The sequence below is a fragment of the Ambystoma mexicanum genome, chromosome 3q (assembly GCF_040938575.1).
Source record: "Ambystoma mexicanum isolate Mex_15411 chromosome 3q, UKY_AmexF1_1, whole genome shotgun sequence".
NCBI classification, from domain to species: domain Eukaryota; kingdom Metazoa; phylum Chordata; class Amphibia; order Caudata; family Ambystomatidae; genus Ambystoma; species Ambystoma mexicanum.
The window spans coordinates 22,081,552-22,100,076 of NC_090926.1; the positions used below are offsets into that span (position 1 = coordinate 22,081,552).

The 18,525-nt window shown below is 40.5% G+C and overlaps 1 protein-coding gene across 2 annotated transcripts in view; it reads right to left on the reverse strand.

Moving 5' to 3' along the window:
* GTPBP1 (GTP binding protein 1) overlaps window positions 1-18,525 on the reverse strand; it is a 743,996-nt gene that overhangs the window by 583,715 nt on the left and 141,756 nt on the right. For both annotated transcript variants that reach the window (XM_069652964.1, XM_069652965.1), the window contains exon 2: window positions 1,414-1,525. In XM_069652964.1, coding sequence (XP_069509065.1) covers window positions 1,414-1,525 — 112 coding nt within the window. The remainder of the gene's footprint in view (window positions 1-1,413; window positions 1,526-18,525) is intronic.

Sequence of the window (18,525 nt, forward strand, 5' to 3'; positions counted from 1 at the left end):
CCTTCAATATCACATGAACGAGATCACATGATAACTTAAGGCAGAGTTGCCAAGCAACCGCCTTGCTTTCGCGAATACAGGAAAAGAAAGGATACTGACTGGCTCGTCTCCGTGCACACGATTAAGTGAGTACTTTTACTAAACTTGTTCTCATATCACAGAACATTTAATCACGTAAATACTGACACAATTTCCACTTATTTGTAGAGACACGAACTAACAAACCGCAACAGGCGGCACATTGCTAAATAAAGAAAGACTCGCGGTCAACGGGCATTGACTTGCAGACCTCATTCTCGTACTACATGCTCGTGTCACATGAAATAGAACTGAATGGTGAGTTTTTGACCAAACTTGAATATGAAAATACAATGTATAGTGCCTAGAGAAATAGAACAAAGGGGATATTTACACATACTATACTTACCTTTGTAGTGATCTACGGACTTGAGTTTCCAAGCTTTGTGAAGCCAGTACATTCTGGGAATATTACACGTCAGTGAACAGGTAGGAATCTGGCTAATACTAGAATTGTATAAATAAATCGCCTTAATTAAATAAAACCTCACTAATACATATATTAATATTATTCACAGAGCATCAGTACAAGAACAAACATGCCATAGGATGACGTTTCCTTAATTCCACAACGGAAAGCTTAATACAAGACACTAAGAACAACTATTTGAAAATTATTGTTGTTTTTGAAATTTCTTGTTAAAAATTATTGTTGTCTATGAAACGGTGTTACAAGAAAAATATTGTTTTGAATTGGATATTCACAAATCACTGCTCCTGAAGAAGAGAGTTAAACTCTCGAAACGCGTAGAGCTCTTGGATATCGATTGAACTTGGTTAATTTGTTTGATTTTTGGTGAAGCATTACTATTAAGCATTTGTTGAATAAGGAGTGAATAAAACTCCTATGTGTTTAAAACAATTCTTCTTTTGTTTCCAAATTCTAATTATACATAACATTTTGAAAATGAAAAATCCTTTTTGACCGAATTGTTCTTCTAAAATTAAAATTATAATTTCCTCCATTCTTGGTTGGAATCTTGGAAATTTAAACATTAACAGTACGAAAAAGTAGAATGCATAGACACTAAAACCTAGAACTTTGTCAGAAAAATCAATTAATTGATAGAAAATTGTTTGGATATTTTCCAATACCTAAAGGTGTGCAGGGGACGGGAGTTCCTTTTATCAATAGGAACTCCATTTCTTTCGTTATATGTTTGACTTGTTGATACCAGAGTCATTTTCTTTCTCCCCGGCACCCATAAAAAAGTGATAAGGTCTGAAGAGCCATTAGTAGCTCGAAATTATTCAAATCTATGGGAAATAATTGATTGGAAAAAGAAAGGGTGTGCTGCTTCTCTTTTATGGTTTTCTAATACATGAACAACTCACCAGATCCCTGACCAAGGACATAGATTGTCTCTCCTCGCCCTTCATCCATTCGATCACGGAGCTGCCGAAGTAAACTGTCATATTGTTCACCATTTGGACTCACAAGAACCAGCTGAAATACAAAGAGCGGACAAAGAATGGTGAGGAAAGACTGAAGGCAGGGAGGAATAGCTCACTTTATTCAGGAGTATTACTGTTCGATTGATCCAAATATTATCCAGTGTTGACTACTCATTCGCATCAGTTCTTCACAGGAACATACAAAACTGGTTACTACCCAATTTGTAGTATTCTTTCATAAAATAGCGAAAGAATAAAAAGTTAAAAATACAATACAAATCAAAGTAGTGACTGACAACATTCCACATTAAGACATGGCTAAGCCCACATGAAAAACTGCTACTGTAGAAGTTGCTTCTCCACCACATGAAGATGTAAAGCAAAGTACATTCCTGCATAACTAAGTTCGCTCTGCTAAATGTTAAGTCTCCAACCTCTTCTTTGTTTGATAAACAGCAGTCTATCAAGGCCAAATGTGAACATTTAACAATAAATTCCTACATGTGCAAGGTGTAAGTACTCTTTCAATTCCTTAGAAAGATTTTCGGAACTTCAATGTTCCCATTTGTACAATCTATAGGAAACCCAACAGGATTACCCCTCATTTAGAAATATTTTTTGTGCCTCCCCAGACTGGGACTTAGTACAAGGTTAACTCTCTTAAAACAAGGTATAAAAGCAAAACAGCAAGTGAGGGTAATTAAGTTAAGCTGGCTCATTTTTGATGGATAGCAGTAGTACAATCATAAAAAATATAAGAATCATAAAAGAAGATGGTCTGATCTACCAGACAGAAGCTCATATGAACATAAAATCTAGTAGACTGACTGAAAAGTACCAACTACTGATGGACCTTCGTAGCTGCTGCACACTTTTCTCTATACAATCTTCCTCAATCATTTGGAGCATTAGTGTGGTAAAAAGTGCAATTACTGCATGGTGTTCAGTGTTTGTTTTTCGGAGCTTTGTGGATGATGCATGCTATACGAGGAGCGCTGCTGAGAAGTGCAGTGAAAAGTGAAATTACTGTAGTTGGTGCAGTACTTTGGTCTGTGAACCCGGCTGCATTTGCTTTTTAGTCCTGACTGGATATATTTTGTTAAGAGAAACACTTGACTTTCTTATGCATGACAGCCCTGTTTGAGTATATACAATATGTCTACCTCTGAGCCTCCACTGTATAATCTAAGAACTGGCCCTCACTCTACAGGTACAGGCTTAGTTGTTACTAACTTAACATCTAATACTCCCAACTGTGCCAGGGGAGTGTGTTCCTTCTATAGATTCTGGCTCATCAGAAATATTTCCCGTTAATGCCACCATTCATGCCCCTGAACCAATGGATTGCCCTGTTCTAATAACAGACCAGGTCTCAGAGCATATCCAGACTAAGACCGACAGGGCTCTGGGAGATATTGAAAACTCCTCCCTGCAATTATGCAATAGTCTTAAAACTGAATCAAACGCTTGTGGTTCCAGTTAATTATTTAACACAACAACAACATTGTTTGGAAACTCATCTCCCTCTATACTTCAGTCTCTAAGTGACAAGGGAGGGTTTACTGAAAGAATAGCTATTAACCGCTCCCAAAGAGCAGTTCTGAACTCCATAATGGACAATGGAAATTCATTTTAAGAGATTAATTCCACTAGAGCGCTCCAGCTAGTCTTCCAATCACTAGTAAGGCACTGTGATAACCTGCAAGATGAGGCAAAACAACACCACTTTGTTGAATGACATTAGCGATCACTGGGAATTCAATAAGATCCACTGAGGGAGACTGTCATGGAATGGCTCCAACACAGAATCCAGGAAAAGGATTATCCTGTGATGACGGTAATCCACAGAAATCTCCCCCTTGCCATTGTGACAAGATTACCACATTGTAACCTACAGAAGGGAAAACCAACCACAGCAAGGGTAGGGTCATTAAGAACAACAAAAAAGGCAGCGACCTACACTTATATTTAAACCAAGAATCTTGAAAATTCTAAAGTGGCCTTAATATTGAATATAAATCAATTATATTCATTCCAGGAGAGGCTACTTTGGAATTGGCTGAGAATAATCATATATAAAAAAATTAAATAATGAAAAGCTTCAAATAAGAAAAAAATAAAGCAGCAAAATCGTCCAACTCCAAAAGTTCCAAAAGGAAGAACGACACAATCCTCCCTTATTTAATAAAGGATACAACAAAATTAGGTGAGAAGGACTCCCTGCTACAGGCTAGCATTATCCTCAACTCCCCAAGGAATGGGTGTCTTATCGTGCTCCTGACATACCGGGCAGTTCTAATATTGATCTTGAATCAAGCCTAGTCAATGCGAGCATGTCTCCTGTTGAGGTTAAAGGTTTTACAAGTAGTCTTTTTGTTGAGATTTTGGACTCGGGAAGAGAAAGTAAGAAGCAGAAGATTGGAATACATTTTGATAAATTGTTGAACCTTAACGAAGAGAGACTCTAAGGCTGGCTCTGAGAAGCTCTTCATTGGTTTTTAGCAAATATTTCAAGATCAAGGTGACTTATCATTCTTTCATCTCCAACATGATCCCTGCATTAACTTTGCAGATGTTGTCTAGTGACATCAGCTTATTGGAATTTGTTGATGACAAAGAAGATTTTGTAGTGGCTCATATCAACTCTAAGATTATACATAATCTTATTTTGAATGAAATTGATGCATTCTTGACATTTGGTATTGAAATATTTGCTTATAAAAATGAAACTAAATGCACAACGTATAGGGGATGAGCTTACATCATTAGAGGGAAAGACACTGGATCAATCTATTTGACAGTAAAGCCATTTCTAAAGATGTTATTTCTTGTACTCTAGGGCTAGTGACAGACATGTACAGGTGATTAGAAATGAAGATAGGACAATGGAGAGGGAATCTGATCGGTCTTGGCTGCAGTCTGCTTTAAACTAAAAAAAATATTAAATGAAGCAGAACTATCTTTATCAACACAGAGTTGAACATAATTTAATGGAATTCCAGAGGCTTTAATATTTTGTGTAATTGTGTCTCCGATGTCACAGAGTACCCCATTTTACTTTTAAAGTCTGGCTGTGTACCTTAAAAACTGTTTTGGATGGTTACTACATCTTCCTAAAGAAAGCAAAAAGGGGGGGGGGGGAGAATGAAGGCCCATATGCAGCCCTAATTTCTGGTGTTGACAACTTTGTGTTATTCCTGCAGAGAATGGAAAGTTAACTTGGATGCCGTCATGGTGGTGAGCTGGGGAATAGTTCAACTCCTGTTGATTTATGTTTATTGGAATCCTGCTTGTGCCAGTGTTGAGGATTTGGCTTTAGTGATGGCACCCTCTTTTCTGATTAGTATAATTTTATGGGCTCAGAATTAATTTGGTGGGGGGGGGATTTAAATTGTATATGTCCCAATATTTATTTTGGGAAATCAGGCCAGGGGCTTCTTTATGGCTCTGCTTTAACTCCAAGGAGTATTTTCTGGACCATGCTTTTGAACGGGTTGCGCTTATGGAAGCTAAATGGGACTATACAGGGTGATATACCTAGCAAGTCCACTCGCTGTCAAGGTTTAAGTAGTTCTTCAATTGATGACTTTCTCGTCACTCAATCCATTGTCACTTCAGCCAAACCCTAAGAGGGATTACAAACTCCAAAAGTGATCATGATTATGTGGTACTCCAACTTGATGTTTGCTTTAAGCAGTACTGAAACAACATTCTTTAAGGGAGCGGACAACCCACAACCAAGGGACCAGATTAAAACGGAAATATATCCCTCAATAAATGCACCTATCGCTTGCGTTGCTTTTTGAAACAGGGCATGTTGAATAAGGTGAAGGGCCACTATTTATTATCTACTTGCCTTAGTGTGCAAGTTGAGAACCATTTGACCTATACTGTATAACTGCTTTGTATTTGACCTTTACTGTACTACTACACTCCCCTTGAACACGTACCATTGTGCCGCTATAGTGACCACTCACTATATAATTGTAGTGATACACAAAATTGCAAATTTGCCTATCAGGGCTTTAGATGACAGCATTAGCCGCTGAAAGCCAATAGTTTATTCAAAGTATGTGCCAAAAATGCTGACACTAGTCTGTTGTAGCACTTCCATTACGCAGTAGTGAGCTACAAGGAATATGCAGGCCTAGTAGGAGTGGTAGGTCACATTATGCATTGTAGATAGACAGGCAGGGCGAAGGCCCCAGTTCTGTAGCTAATAGAAATTATTGGAGTGTTTGTAACATTATGGCACCTATATAGCGCTTAGATTGCCAATCTTAAGCGATATGAACACTAAGCTACGAGTGCATGCCTTTTAGAGCTTGCTCACATAGGCTTAATTCATCTCGACTTCTCTTAGAATATTCTGCCTTTCTAACTGTAGCCCTGCATGATTTCGTAAACAAATCCTCTTTTCTCTGGGAAGGCACTGATAAGACATTCCTGAGTTTTTGCGCAGATGGGCTCCAAGCAGGGAGGGCAACAGAAAAGGAGCACATTGGAAATTCACAGAGTTGGGTTTTTCCATGAGCAAGCCTATATTTTTCACAGGGAAGCTTCTGCAACTGTGCGTCATGGACTGACAGCACGAGATTATAAAAATGCATGCCCACATGACTCAGGTGGGAGATCGATCTGTGGACTTGGTTCGAGCAAATCGAGTGTCCAGAACATGCTGCTCTGTCGGCACCCTGCAGCGCTGTCGTCTGAGCAGGGCTGGCTACAGCTAGTTTATGAGGGCCAGGGTCTCCCAGTGCTGATTGAAGGGGCGTAAGACTGTGTTTCTCTATGTTTTTCTAAGTTCTATGTTTCTCTATATTTTGCATTTCTCTAAGTTTTGTGCTTTGTAATCTTCTCTAACTTGAATCCCAAGATGTTGCTGAAATTCACTGTTTAGAATAAATGCTAAAACTTTTTGATGGTGTCATTTGTCACTAGCATGAGTTCACTGCTCGGCACAATAGAACCTGTATTTTGGGCTGAATTGGGTAATTTTTGCTCTCAAGGGCTGGTCCCGAGGAAGATTTTCCCAATATCAAGACAATAATCTAACCTTTAGGCCACGTGTCACGACATGCCGTTGTGGGCCCTTGTCAGCATCCCCCCTCACACACCTTGTCATTATATGGCAACTAGTCACTGCACACTGTGCACCACCTATCGGTACCTCTGAGATTTTCCTCCACCAACCCAGTATGCACTCCACCACAATGTTCCACAGCACTCTACCATTGACTCACCACCTCTCCTCCCCCCTCACACCCATACACAAAAACATAACTAACTCCCTCATTGACTACTCCACCAACCCGTATCTCAATGCTCCTGCCCTGTGGCTTCAACATTTCGCCACGAAACCCACACCTAATCAACCATGCTCACTCCAACTCAGGAATGCCAGACTTAGATCCAGACTGCCTCACATACCATGCGCCCAGCGCAACACATACCACCACTACTACTCATCCAGTCCACGCCCAACCACGCAGACTCTACCCAACCACCCTCTGACCCCCTCTAACAAACAATTAAAGGGAGCCCTGATCAATACCAGATCCCTTACGGCCCATGCTCTTGACATCACAGACCTCATCACCACCCAAAACCTCAACTTCATTGCCATCACGCAAACCTAGCTACATGCCGCATCAGGCCCGCTCCTGGCCCTCGCCATTCCAGATGGCTATTCCATCCTTAGAAATGACCGCCAATCCAACCTCTCCAAAGGTGGCGGCGTCGCATTTATACATAGAAACAACATCAACATGAGACTCATTCACAATACCCAATTCAGCTCTGCCGAATCTCTATCAGTTAAACTATCCTTATCACCTACCAACACTGCATAACTACACCTCATGTATAGACCACCAGGACCTCTCACCTCCTTCGGGAGGATATTACATCCATCCTTACTGACAATACCAAGCCCAACTCCCAAGTGCTATTACTGGGTGACGTCAACCTTGGCCTATCAGACCCTAAGGATCTCATGGCCGAGGTTGCTAGTATTATCTCTAACTTAGGTTTTCAACAACGCATTCTCAAACCGACCCATAACAAGGGCAGAACGCTCGATTAGATTGTAGATTTAAACTGCAACACATCTATAAGTTCCAATTCCGCCTGTGCCTGGTCTGACCACCACATCATCATTTTTCACATACCAGCCAACAACCCTTGCTCCAAACCTAACATTGCTCCCCCTAGTCCTACAAGGAACAAAAAGGGCATTACTAGGGACAAACTACTCCCCCACATCCAACCTATTCTTAACAATAGTGCCTCACAGAACAACGACCCCACAGTCCTAGTGGACACCTTTAATGAAACATTGCTCAAAGCCATTAACACCATAGCACCCCTTAAAGTTCGGAAAGCTGAACGAGCTCACCTGAATTCATGGTTTATGCCGCAACTTAGAGCACTACGCAAAGAAAAACGCAAGGCTGAAGCGCTTTGGAAAAGTCTCCCATGTGCGACTAACAAAGACAACCTTTTCATCGCATCCCTTAATTACAGGGAAGCGATCATACAAGCTAAAAAAAAAGAGACTTACAACCAACGTATCTCACAAGCAGAATCCAACACAAAGGAGTTATTCAAAATTCTTAAAGAATTAGAATCCTCTTCGCCCATCCTAGACACATGTAGCAAAGACAGTACTTGGTGCAATAATATCCAAAATGCTCTCCTCACTAAAATAACCACTTTACAAGCCAAAATCAATGCCAAACAAAACTGCCTTCTCACCTCTGCCCAAACTAAACTATCTGCACCCAAGACAGTCATCCCCTCCTCCACCCACTCCCCATTCAGCTTTGTACCTCTCTCCATCCCAGAGGTCGAAAAAATCATTAGCAATCTTAAACCTTCCAACTGCCAAGGTGATTCCTGCCCTGCTCCCATCATCAAGGAATCGGCACACGACCTTGCCCCCTTCATCACCTCCTTCATCAACTCCTCATTTCATTCTGGAATTGTCCCTAACAATCTGAAGGACTCATGGTTCATCCCCTTGCTGAAAAAAACCACTCTGGAACCCGCTAAACCGTCCAACTACAGACCCATCACCACAGTCCCGTTCGTTCTAAAAATACTAGACAGAGCAGCCTACTTACAGATCCAGAAGTACCTGGAAACTAACAACTTACTTGGCACAAGACAATCTGGTTTTAGACCAAAGCACGGGACAGAAACAGCCCTATTAGATCTCAAAACTCAAATTGAGGATTTAAAAGACAATAGCAAACTGGCCCTCCTTCTACTCCTTGATCTTTCAGCAGCTTTTGATTTGGTCAATCACCAAATCCTTTGCCATCATTTGAAATCAGCTGCCCACTTCTCTGAAAAAGCCACTAATTGGATTAGCTCGTTCCTGGACAATAGACATATGAGAGTATTTTCACATACCTTATCTGCAGATCCAACTCCGGTCCCCTGTAGAGTGCCACAAGGGTCTTGTGTATCCCCTTCACTTTACAATGTATTTAACAAACCTTTGTTTGATGTGCTTGACTATCTGGGTGTTACCTACACCAACTCCGCTGATGACACCCAGATACTCATTCCTATCACTGGTGACTACTTTGCTGATTCTAAGCTCTGAATGACATCTACCAAGTTATCCAAGCATGGATGGCCCAACACGAGCTCTGTTGCAACGATGACAAGACAGGGCTCCTCATCTTGGGCACCCAACAAAGACTCAACAAGCTTGACCCCTCGTTTAACACTTTCAACATCGATGGCAATTCCATCAAAGTATCTAAAGATACTAAAACTCTGGGAATCTATCTCGATTCTACACTTTCCCTTAATAGATAAACTAATGCGGTCGTCGCTGCCTCTGCTTACAATTGTAAGCTTATCACAGCCTGTCGTCCATTCCTCTCCACACAGAACTGCATTATTCTAGCTAGGACATTGGTTATGTCCAAACTCGATTATTGTAATGCACTTTATCAAGGCACCAACCAACGCAATATCAACAAACTCCAGATCACTCAAAATAATGCTATTCGAGCGGCCCGCAACATTCCCAGATCTGCACACATCTCTGAAACCAGGAAGAGTCTACACTGGCTCTCAGTCGCCCAAAGGATATCACTGAAATCCTTGGCCCTCACACACAAATGTGTAAACAACCAGGCCCCCCATTTACTTAGCCTTTCGGTTCTCTCAATACACACCCTCGCGGGCACTCAGATCTACCCAAACACACTGCCGCACGATCCCCAGATACAAGCTACAGACAGCCGGAGGTGCAAGCTTCCCAGTCCTAGCTGCCAAACTCTGGAACACACTGCCACTCACCATCAGATCTGTGCCATCTCCCACCCTATTCAAACACAAAGCCAAGATCTGGCTATCCGCCACACCTGACCAATTGCCTTCATAGGCCATCTGATTTTCTCCACGTTTTTTTTATCTCCACTACTACCTACTTGAAATGCTTTGTACTTTACTGCTCGTGTGATTGTCATTGATTGATTGTAACTATATCCCGTGCTATACATGTACCTGTTGCTCTAAGATATGCGCCTGGTTGCCCTCGGGCCTGGTGCGCTACACAAATAAATAAAATACAAATACTTAGAACATTGTAACAGAATCATTCAATCTTAGCTCGGAGGAGACAACTCTAAAGTTAAATAAGAAGCTCTTTCTCAGGCCCCAAATGTATGATAGTGCGGTGGCTGAGAAAAAGATAGAAGGATTAGGAGGCTTTCACTATATGGCAACAAACAGAGTTTGTATACTTTTAGGTCTGTAAAACAAAATTATAAAAATTGGCTTAAACAACAAAGAGGTCATGCATTTGACGGATGGTGCTTCTATTTTGCAAATGCTGGGCTCCAACACCACCAGAAAGTTCTGGGAGCTTAGTAAACACATGGAAGATTTACAGAATAAATTACAGACCAAACCTACTCATGTGTCCATCTGGATGGAGTACTATGAAAGTACATATGGATCCAATTCTTGTTGTAAATCATTATGCTAAACTGCCAAATTGGAAAAAAGGTTTTACTAAGAAGGACATTTAAAATAAAATCTTAAAACTCAAGCACTTGTGAGCAATGGCCCGGATGGGCCGTCTAATTTTATTAAAAATGGGGATGCCTCCATGTGCAAGTAAAATATTTGCTTCACTTATTTTAGATGAGGACTGGTTAGTCAGAACAAAAGACTGTCCACTTTTCAAACCGGCTTTCGGGAAGGGGTTTGAGATGAAAATGAATGGCTTTCTTTTAAAGCTTTTATTGGCAGAGACCTGGGGGAAAGGTGTCCTCCTTTGTACTCAGCCTCTGTAAACCTTAATGCAGCTTTAGATTGAATAGCTAGGCATAAACTGAGGAATACATTATGGAATTGGGGCCTTTGCCAGTGCCTATTAAAAATTATCCAACTTTAGGGTGTATATGTCAGTATCTGTATGGAAGACAGGGTTTGAAATTAAGATTTAATGAGCAGGAACTTAAACCAGCTCCTAGGTGTCAGGCATCACCAAGTAGGCAGTAGCCATCGCAAAGGAATCAGGAGTGAGTACCCAGCGCAACGCAAATCTAACTTCTACATGAGATGCACACTAACGTTTTATATGAACCATTATGTTTAAATGTGAACTTGATGTGCCCCAATTCTTCTTTATAAATGCCACATATACATGTTTGATTGGCACCAATTGCCCAGAGGAGCCAAAAGCAACTCCTGGTAGCTGTTGGCTTTAAGATAACCAGGCTCTCCTAGGCTAGAACCAGGAGCAAATTGCTCCTAGCTCCCCTCAATTTCGAACCCTGGGAAGGGCATACTCAAACAATTACTACTATGACTGACTTATGTTAAGGCTGTGTCCTTGCACCTTGCCCCCACTATATACATTTCTGATTTGAGTGAAGTAAATCGGCAAAACAGTACACCTCTCACAACCTACACCCAAAATATCTGGCAAAATAAAATCAATTTGAACCATTTAAAAACATGGAGGCAAAGGGTTAGGAATTCTGGGCCCAAAGCTATGGTACCCTCTTAAGGCTTCCATGTAGGCTAGCCAAACTATCCACAGGGATCAAAATAAAGATTTGATGAGCAGGAATTAAAAGTCTTTCCTGGGTATCAGGTATCATACAGCAAACAGGAGCTACCTGTGCGGAACAAGGAAATAGTGTACAGCTTGGCACAAATCTAGCTTCCACTTGAGATGAAAACTATATAGGTGTCTATTACATATGACCCACTATGCTTCAAAATCTGTAGATGTGTCATAATGCCCCTCTATACACATTTTCAAAACATACAGAGATAATGTTTTAGGTTTATTTGTATGTATGTGTTGTGACGAATTGAGGGATTCAGTCACTTCCCCCAATGGGGGAGCCCCTTCCTGTGAGGCTAGGGAGGTGAGGGAACAGGGCATAGAGGAAAAAAGGGACAGTGATATTCCACCCAATAAGCAAACCGAATAGAACAATTGGAGGAAGCCCACTTGTCCCAGTGAATTGCAAGATCAAAAGAGGAGCAAGAGTCAGAGACTATCTACATATCCCAGAGAGAAGATAAATAACAAAAAGGAGAGAGGGTTGGACTGAGAATCTGTGTCTGTATCCTAAAGAAGAAAGAAGGGTTGTGAAGCAAAACGCATGCTCAGAGACTCAGTTAAGAACCAGAGACAGCCAACAAAGGAGTCTAAAAGAGTCCAAGGAATCAATATACCACTTGAAAGAGCTGATACAAGAGAAAGCAAAATACTATTTGTAGTACCCAAATTGAGAAGAACATTGGTGAGAACCAATCCAGGAGAAGGGAGTCAATCTCCTGCCCATTTTGTTCTGTAATAATAGTGGTAGGGTCGGCCTAAGTTTGTTTCAGACTGAGGACAGACTTTTGATTTTGGACTTAATTTGTGACGATGAGCACCCTAGTTTAGTTGCGTTACATAGGGAAACCCTTAGTATCGGGAAAGTTAGGCATTTTCCTTAATTATTTTCCCAAAAACCTTTTGAAAAATATATATACTGGTCTGTCTCCTCCTGACTTACCGCAGTGCTAAAGGTGCCCCGGTTACCTTTTGATGTCGGGCTACAAGCCAGTGGTAAAAAGCTGTCAGCAATTTCAAGCCCTAACCAGATCTTCAGGAAACTGTAGAAAACTGAATTCTTAAAAGGAAGCAGTTGTGAGGAATTGAGGCATTCAGTTACTTCTACCCAGGGGGGAGCCCTTCCTTGTGAGGCTAGGAAGGTGAGCCCTCTACACAACACCCTCCCTAGGTATAGAGGCAAACTTCACCAGGTGAGACTCTCTCCCCCCCCCATGGGGATAAGGACTACCACTCCATTCCCAACCCATTGAACAACTCTATAACAAGGTCAATCCTGTTGGGAGAAACAAGGAAGAATCCCTGTATACCTGTTATTGTGATGCTTTGAGTAAATACCAGTACCTGCCTGGTATTGGGACAAAGAAAACCCATGGAGTTATAATGAATACAACTCAAAAACAAAAGAACTTCCATAAGAGACTGGGAAAGCAGCGTCCTAAAAGTGGGAGGACAGAAAGCATATCCCAGAGATGGTGTTTCAAACCAGCGCATAAGGAAAGCTGTGAGACTCGAGAGGACGCTGTCTCCGAAACCGGCGAGAGGCTGGAGGAATCAAGGGCACAAGCAACACTTTTCGTGGGACAGACCAGAAAGTCTATGACGCTGTAGATAGTCCGAGTAGGGACGTGAGAAGAAGGCTGGGGAGGAACTATGAGTTACAAGTGCCTGAGCTGCATTATTCGTGAGACAGACTGCAAAGCGTCTTACAGACTGACAGACGTACCAGGAGGGATCCGCAAAGTGGTGGCCGATATGGGGAAAGAGAGGAAACCCGTCGGCAGCAATACCACTGACGAAATAACACACCAAAGCGTGTTGGAAGAATTTAGTGTGAGCTGTCCTGGCAAGACAGTGAGTAATAAAGGCAGAGAATGCCAAATCGGTAACGCAGGCCTATTACAAAGTAGTACAAGAGTTGTGCCCGAATATCTAACACTGGTGCCACCAGTAAATTTTCGAATCAATTTAAAATATGAATATATAGATTCATTTATTGGATTTAATCTGTGTCGAAAAACCGGTGCCGCGTGTCATTCTGGCTGGTGACCTTAATTTACATTGTTTAGAACCTTTCTATGACAAATCTAGATCGGCTCTATGGTTGCACTTTGTTGATTCTCGAAGTCTGCAAATGTTAAATGGTACTTTTGCTGATGACATTCCCCCTCACCCCACATGGAGGTACATCCACGGCAGTAATTGATTATATATATGTCAATAAGAACCTAATTAATAATGTGACTAAATTTAAAGTCATAGACACTAACTTAAGCGATCACAATATTCTATTTGTTAATTGGACTATATCAGACATCGTGGAAAGTCCAAATTCGCAATGCGCAGCTGGCCTTCTTTCCATCAACCCAGGCTGCAATAGATTAAGATGGTCTGCAACGTCTTTACAACGGTTTAATCAATTTTATGCAATGGAATTACTCAAATCCAGTGGGGTGAAAACAAAACATGTTGACTATCACAACTTGATGCAATTGTTTCAACGCAAAGTATCACATGAGGCAAAGCCAAAATCAGTACATTTGCATGTGTTCAACAAAGAAATTCAATCTGCAAAACAGTTATACAGATCCTGCAAAAGGCAGATTCTTAAATCAGCATCAGAACAAAAGAATGGCCTATTGCTAAAGTTAAAAACTAAACATAGGAATTGGATGTGAAGCATGAAAGCCACTCTATATCAAAATGATAGTGCTTGTATGCTAAGGAATCTTGCTGGGAAAAACACTGCCCAAATATGGGCAACTATTAATCAGAGTTCAACAGGACACCAAATTGTATTACAATGTAATAATGTCCCACATCAAGCTTGGATTACACATTTCACGCAATTGTACGAGCTCCCACAAATTTCGTCTAATGATTTAGCTTCTGTGGAAACAAATACATTCGTTTTGAAGTTTGATAAAGAGGACATCTCATACTTCATAAAGAAAGCCACCACCTCTAGGGCTCCAGGACCCGATGGCTTGTCCAACTTTGCTTTGAAACAACACCCAGATATTTGGACTGACATTTTGTGGAACATGTTCAACAACATTATTCAGACTCAAACAATGCCAGAAACCTGGACCCACTCCATAATCTTACCAGTATTCAAGAAAGGTGACAGAACTCATCCCTCTAGTTATAGGCCCATAGCACTGCTGGATGCAACCAGCAAAATTTTCAACCGCATCGTACTTAGAGACCTTAATGCCTGGGCCACTAATCACCAAAGAAGGGATCCTTTCCAGGCAGGATTTGTTTCTGGTTTGGGCACTACCCCAAACATAGTCGCCTTGAACATGATAAGATCGCACTGCTTTACACTGAACCAACCCTTATATCTGGCATTCATAGACTTTCGGGTTGCATTCGACTCTATTGACCGCAATCTTTTGTATAAAAAACTACTGCGATATGAATGTCCACCTTCACTTCTTGCAATAATTAAACTTCTTCATACTAACACCACTCTACAAGTTAGATTGACAACAACAGGGTTGCTATCTGTGCCTATTCACACAGCTCGAGGCCTTAAGCAGGGTTGCATCCTGGCCTCGTTTCTTTTCAACCAGTTTATTTTAGATCTTGGTGAGTCCTTTTCTGTCATACTAACTGATGCACCAAAACTGGGACAACAACTCATCCCATGGATGCTATATGCAGATGATTTAGTTCTTTTATCAACAACTCCACGAGGCTTGCAAAATCTACTTGATACCCTATCCACCTATTCTTTAAACAACAATCTTACCATTAATTTGGAAAAAACACAAGTAGTGACCTGTTTGACAAATGCAAAAGCAGCCAGTAAAAGAACATTTAAGTGGCATTTGCAAAACTTTGAATTGCAGAATGTTTCTGAATATAAGTACTTGGCCATTTCAATTTATAACAAAATCTCAGAAAAATCATATATAGATTCTTTGTCATACAAGCTTCAAACATTAAAATCACAGGCAACTATCCTAATGTCCAAATTCGGTAAATTCTCTATTCATCATGTTATGTCATTCTACCAAGCAAAAGTGGTTCCTATAATATTGAATGGTGCTGAAACTAAACTAATACATAGTTCATCAGTATGGGACATGCTCGAGTCTAAATTTTGGAAAGCATTGCTAAAACTTCCTAACTGTACCCCATTGCCACTCATAAGGTATGAACTTGGTTTGATTACACTTCATGTACAATTAATATGGAAAATGTGTTCATTCCTACGCAAATGTCTCTTAGGTCTTGAACATCGTAATATCTTGAGTCCTGTTGCATACTACCTTGTGAATTTTAACCATCTTTTTCCACGCACTTGGAGAAACTGCGTATTGAATGCTCTATCTGATGCTTCTATACCTTTACTTGTCCTTTTGACAAACCCAAACCGAGCTAAATTAAAATTGTATCAAAAAGATGGGATATGCACCAGGGACAAATGTTGCACTTACAAGGACTTTGACACTCAGCTATTTGGTCATAAAAGATTCCGGGTAATGTCTGATTACTTACTGAAATTTCCATCACCTTATATAAGGCAACAATATCTGCGTTTCAGGTTTAACCTATATCCGACAATGGAAATCCTGGCCAGGAGGGGCTTGGTCCCTGATGATTTAAATCATTGTCGTTTCTGCCATGACAAAATGTGTCGTGAGACATTGAAACACTTAATAGTAGTTTGCCCAGCTTTAGACGTGACAAGAAAGAAACTTTTCAGTAAGCAACTGCGAACATATGTACCTATGACTATTGATGAAATCTGGCACAGAATCTTTTCAAGCAATAAGCTGGGACTTAGAATTACAATTGTACAATTTTTGGATATAGTGTTGTTGGGAGAAACTGAAATTTATTATAAACCTACTTAAATGAGACTTGAATACAGAACCCCGTGAATTGTTACGAATATTGAAATATGCAACTGCTCAAAAGCTAGGGAAAAAATGTTTTATTTGCAATTTTAATTGTACTATGTATATTGTGCATTGCAAATTGTTCTCACTTGTTCTTAAATAATCGTTATATTGTTATATTTGAAAGGTTGATTTATCAACCAACCAAAATAAAATAAAAAAAAATATAGATATAGATTCAATTTGAGAAATGTATGAATCAGGTGACACGTGTTTCAACCATCATGGGTATTTCTCAAGACTGGACCAATAAAAGAACCAACCAAATATGCAGATGCAAAAACAATTAAGAAATGTCCATAAAAGAAAGATAGGTGGGATTTAGTAGCAACCAATGCAAGTTACAAAGAACATACATGTAAAGGATGAATAATAAATGATTAGTTTAAGTGAACCACATCATGGATGAGAAAGGGAGAGAGGGAGGGAAGATAGAGACAAGTAGTTGATATACGTATATTACATCTCAACTTCTAACATTATAACCAAGGATGATTAAGGTCAGGCCATAGGAGGCTTTACCAAGACGATTTTCTGAAGTCCCAGTTCAATCTGGGTGTGTCGCACACTGCGACTAATCAAATCTGTGTCAATTAATTAAAAGAATATCAAAGTTCAAGTACTGTTCTCAGAATGCGAAAGAAAGCACAAGATGGGGTTGTTACCTTGATCGATTCATGAGCGGATAGCCAATGAGGTTTATAAGTCGTCAATGGCCTGTGGCAGCAAACTCTTGTGAGAGCTATTGGAGGTTAGTCTATAAAAGAGAAGTGATGAACATGGGTCACATTATGTCCTATAGATGCGTTGTTTGTCTAAAATAATGCCAGTGGGGGGCATTCACAATATGAAAGCACAGGGCGCTTACCATTCCATTCCTTCCTTGTTGAATTTAACGGCTGTGTCATTGCCAATTGATGTTCTGTATGAGATGCCCGTCGTTCGTTACACTGACCATGGCGTATGAGCAGGAGGGCCAAATTAGGGCTTGTGAACAATTATCTGTACGGATATAATTAGGCTTATCAAAGTTCATAATTTCTAAAAAGGTGTTGGAAGTTGGTTGCAGTGTGTTAGAAACATTTCTTACCAGAACAGAGTGGGGAGGGACCCTGGAAATCTGTCCTCCTCCTGCCTTTTGGCTTAAAGGGCCACAACGCCTTTCGGCTCTGCACCGTATCACACAGGAATGGAGAGCACCATGTTGCAGCCGTCAATGTTTCTATACCTAAACACAGCATGCGTGCAAAAACCCACAGAGACACTAGTCTGTTACATTAACTACGTTGAGTATAATTTAGTGGATGTTCATGTCTGCGCAGATGCGTAGTTGGCTAAACTATTCACACCTTAGTCAAAAAGTGTTGCTTTTAATTTGTTAATTTCCTATGTGGTGCTCACTGGCATGCAGTGACTAATAATAATGTTAATTGGGATACTTGATGACCGCAATATATGCAAAGTGGATAAAATGTACATCTCATTGGTTTTTAGGTATATAAAAACTAAAAAGTCAAGTAGCGTTTCTTTTGATTTGTTAGTTGAGCATGTGGCGCTCACAGTATTCTTATTGATATTATCAATATTAAATTCTAGTAAACCAGAAACCAGAGTCCAAACCCCTGCTACAACCAATGCAGCTCATACGACTAGAATGTCATTTTTAGAACAGAGATACAGAAAAGCAAATCGCAAAGCCCCTACAAAGCATGTACACTTTTAAGATCTATTAGAAGTTACATCAACAAGAGAAGGGAGGGTAGAGCAGGACAACACCAATCAAGATGTGGAACGAGAAGAAGAAAGACTCATGACCAGATCGTGTTATCAGAGATGAGGGAAACCACCAGCATAGTATTGAATCTGTCAAATAGAAATTTAACAATGACTGAGGAAAGAGTTCTTAAAAGGTTATCCTTTGCTCCCACCAACTCAAATGACTTTGTGGACTTTCAAATCGACCTCTAAGTGCACAAGCAAACTCAAATTGACCACATTCTTTGCTACTAAATCCACTACCCACCAGAGATCTATTCC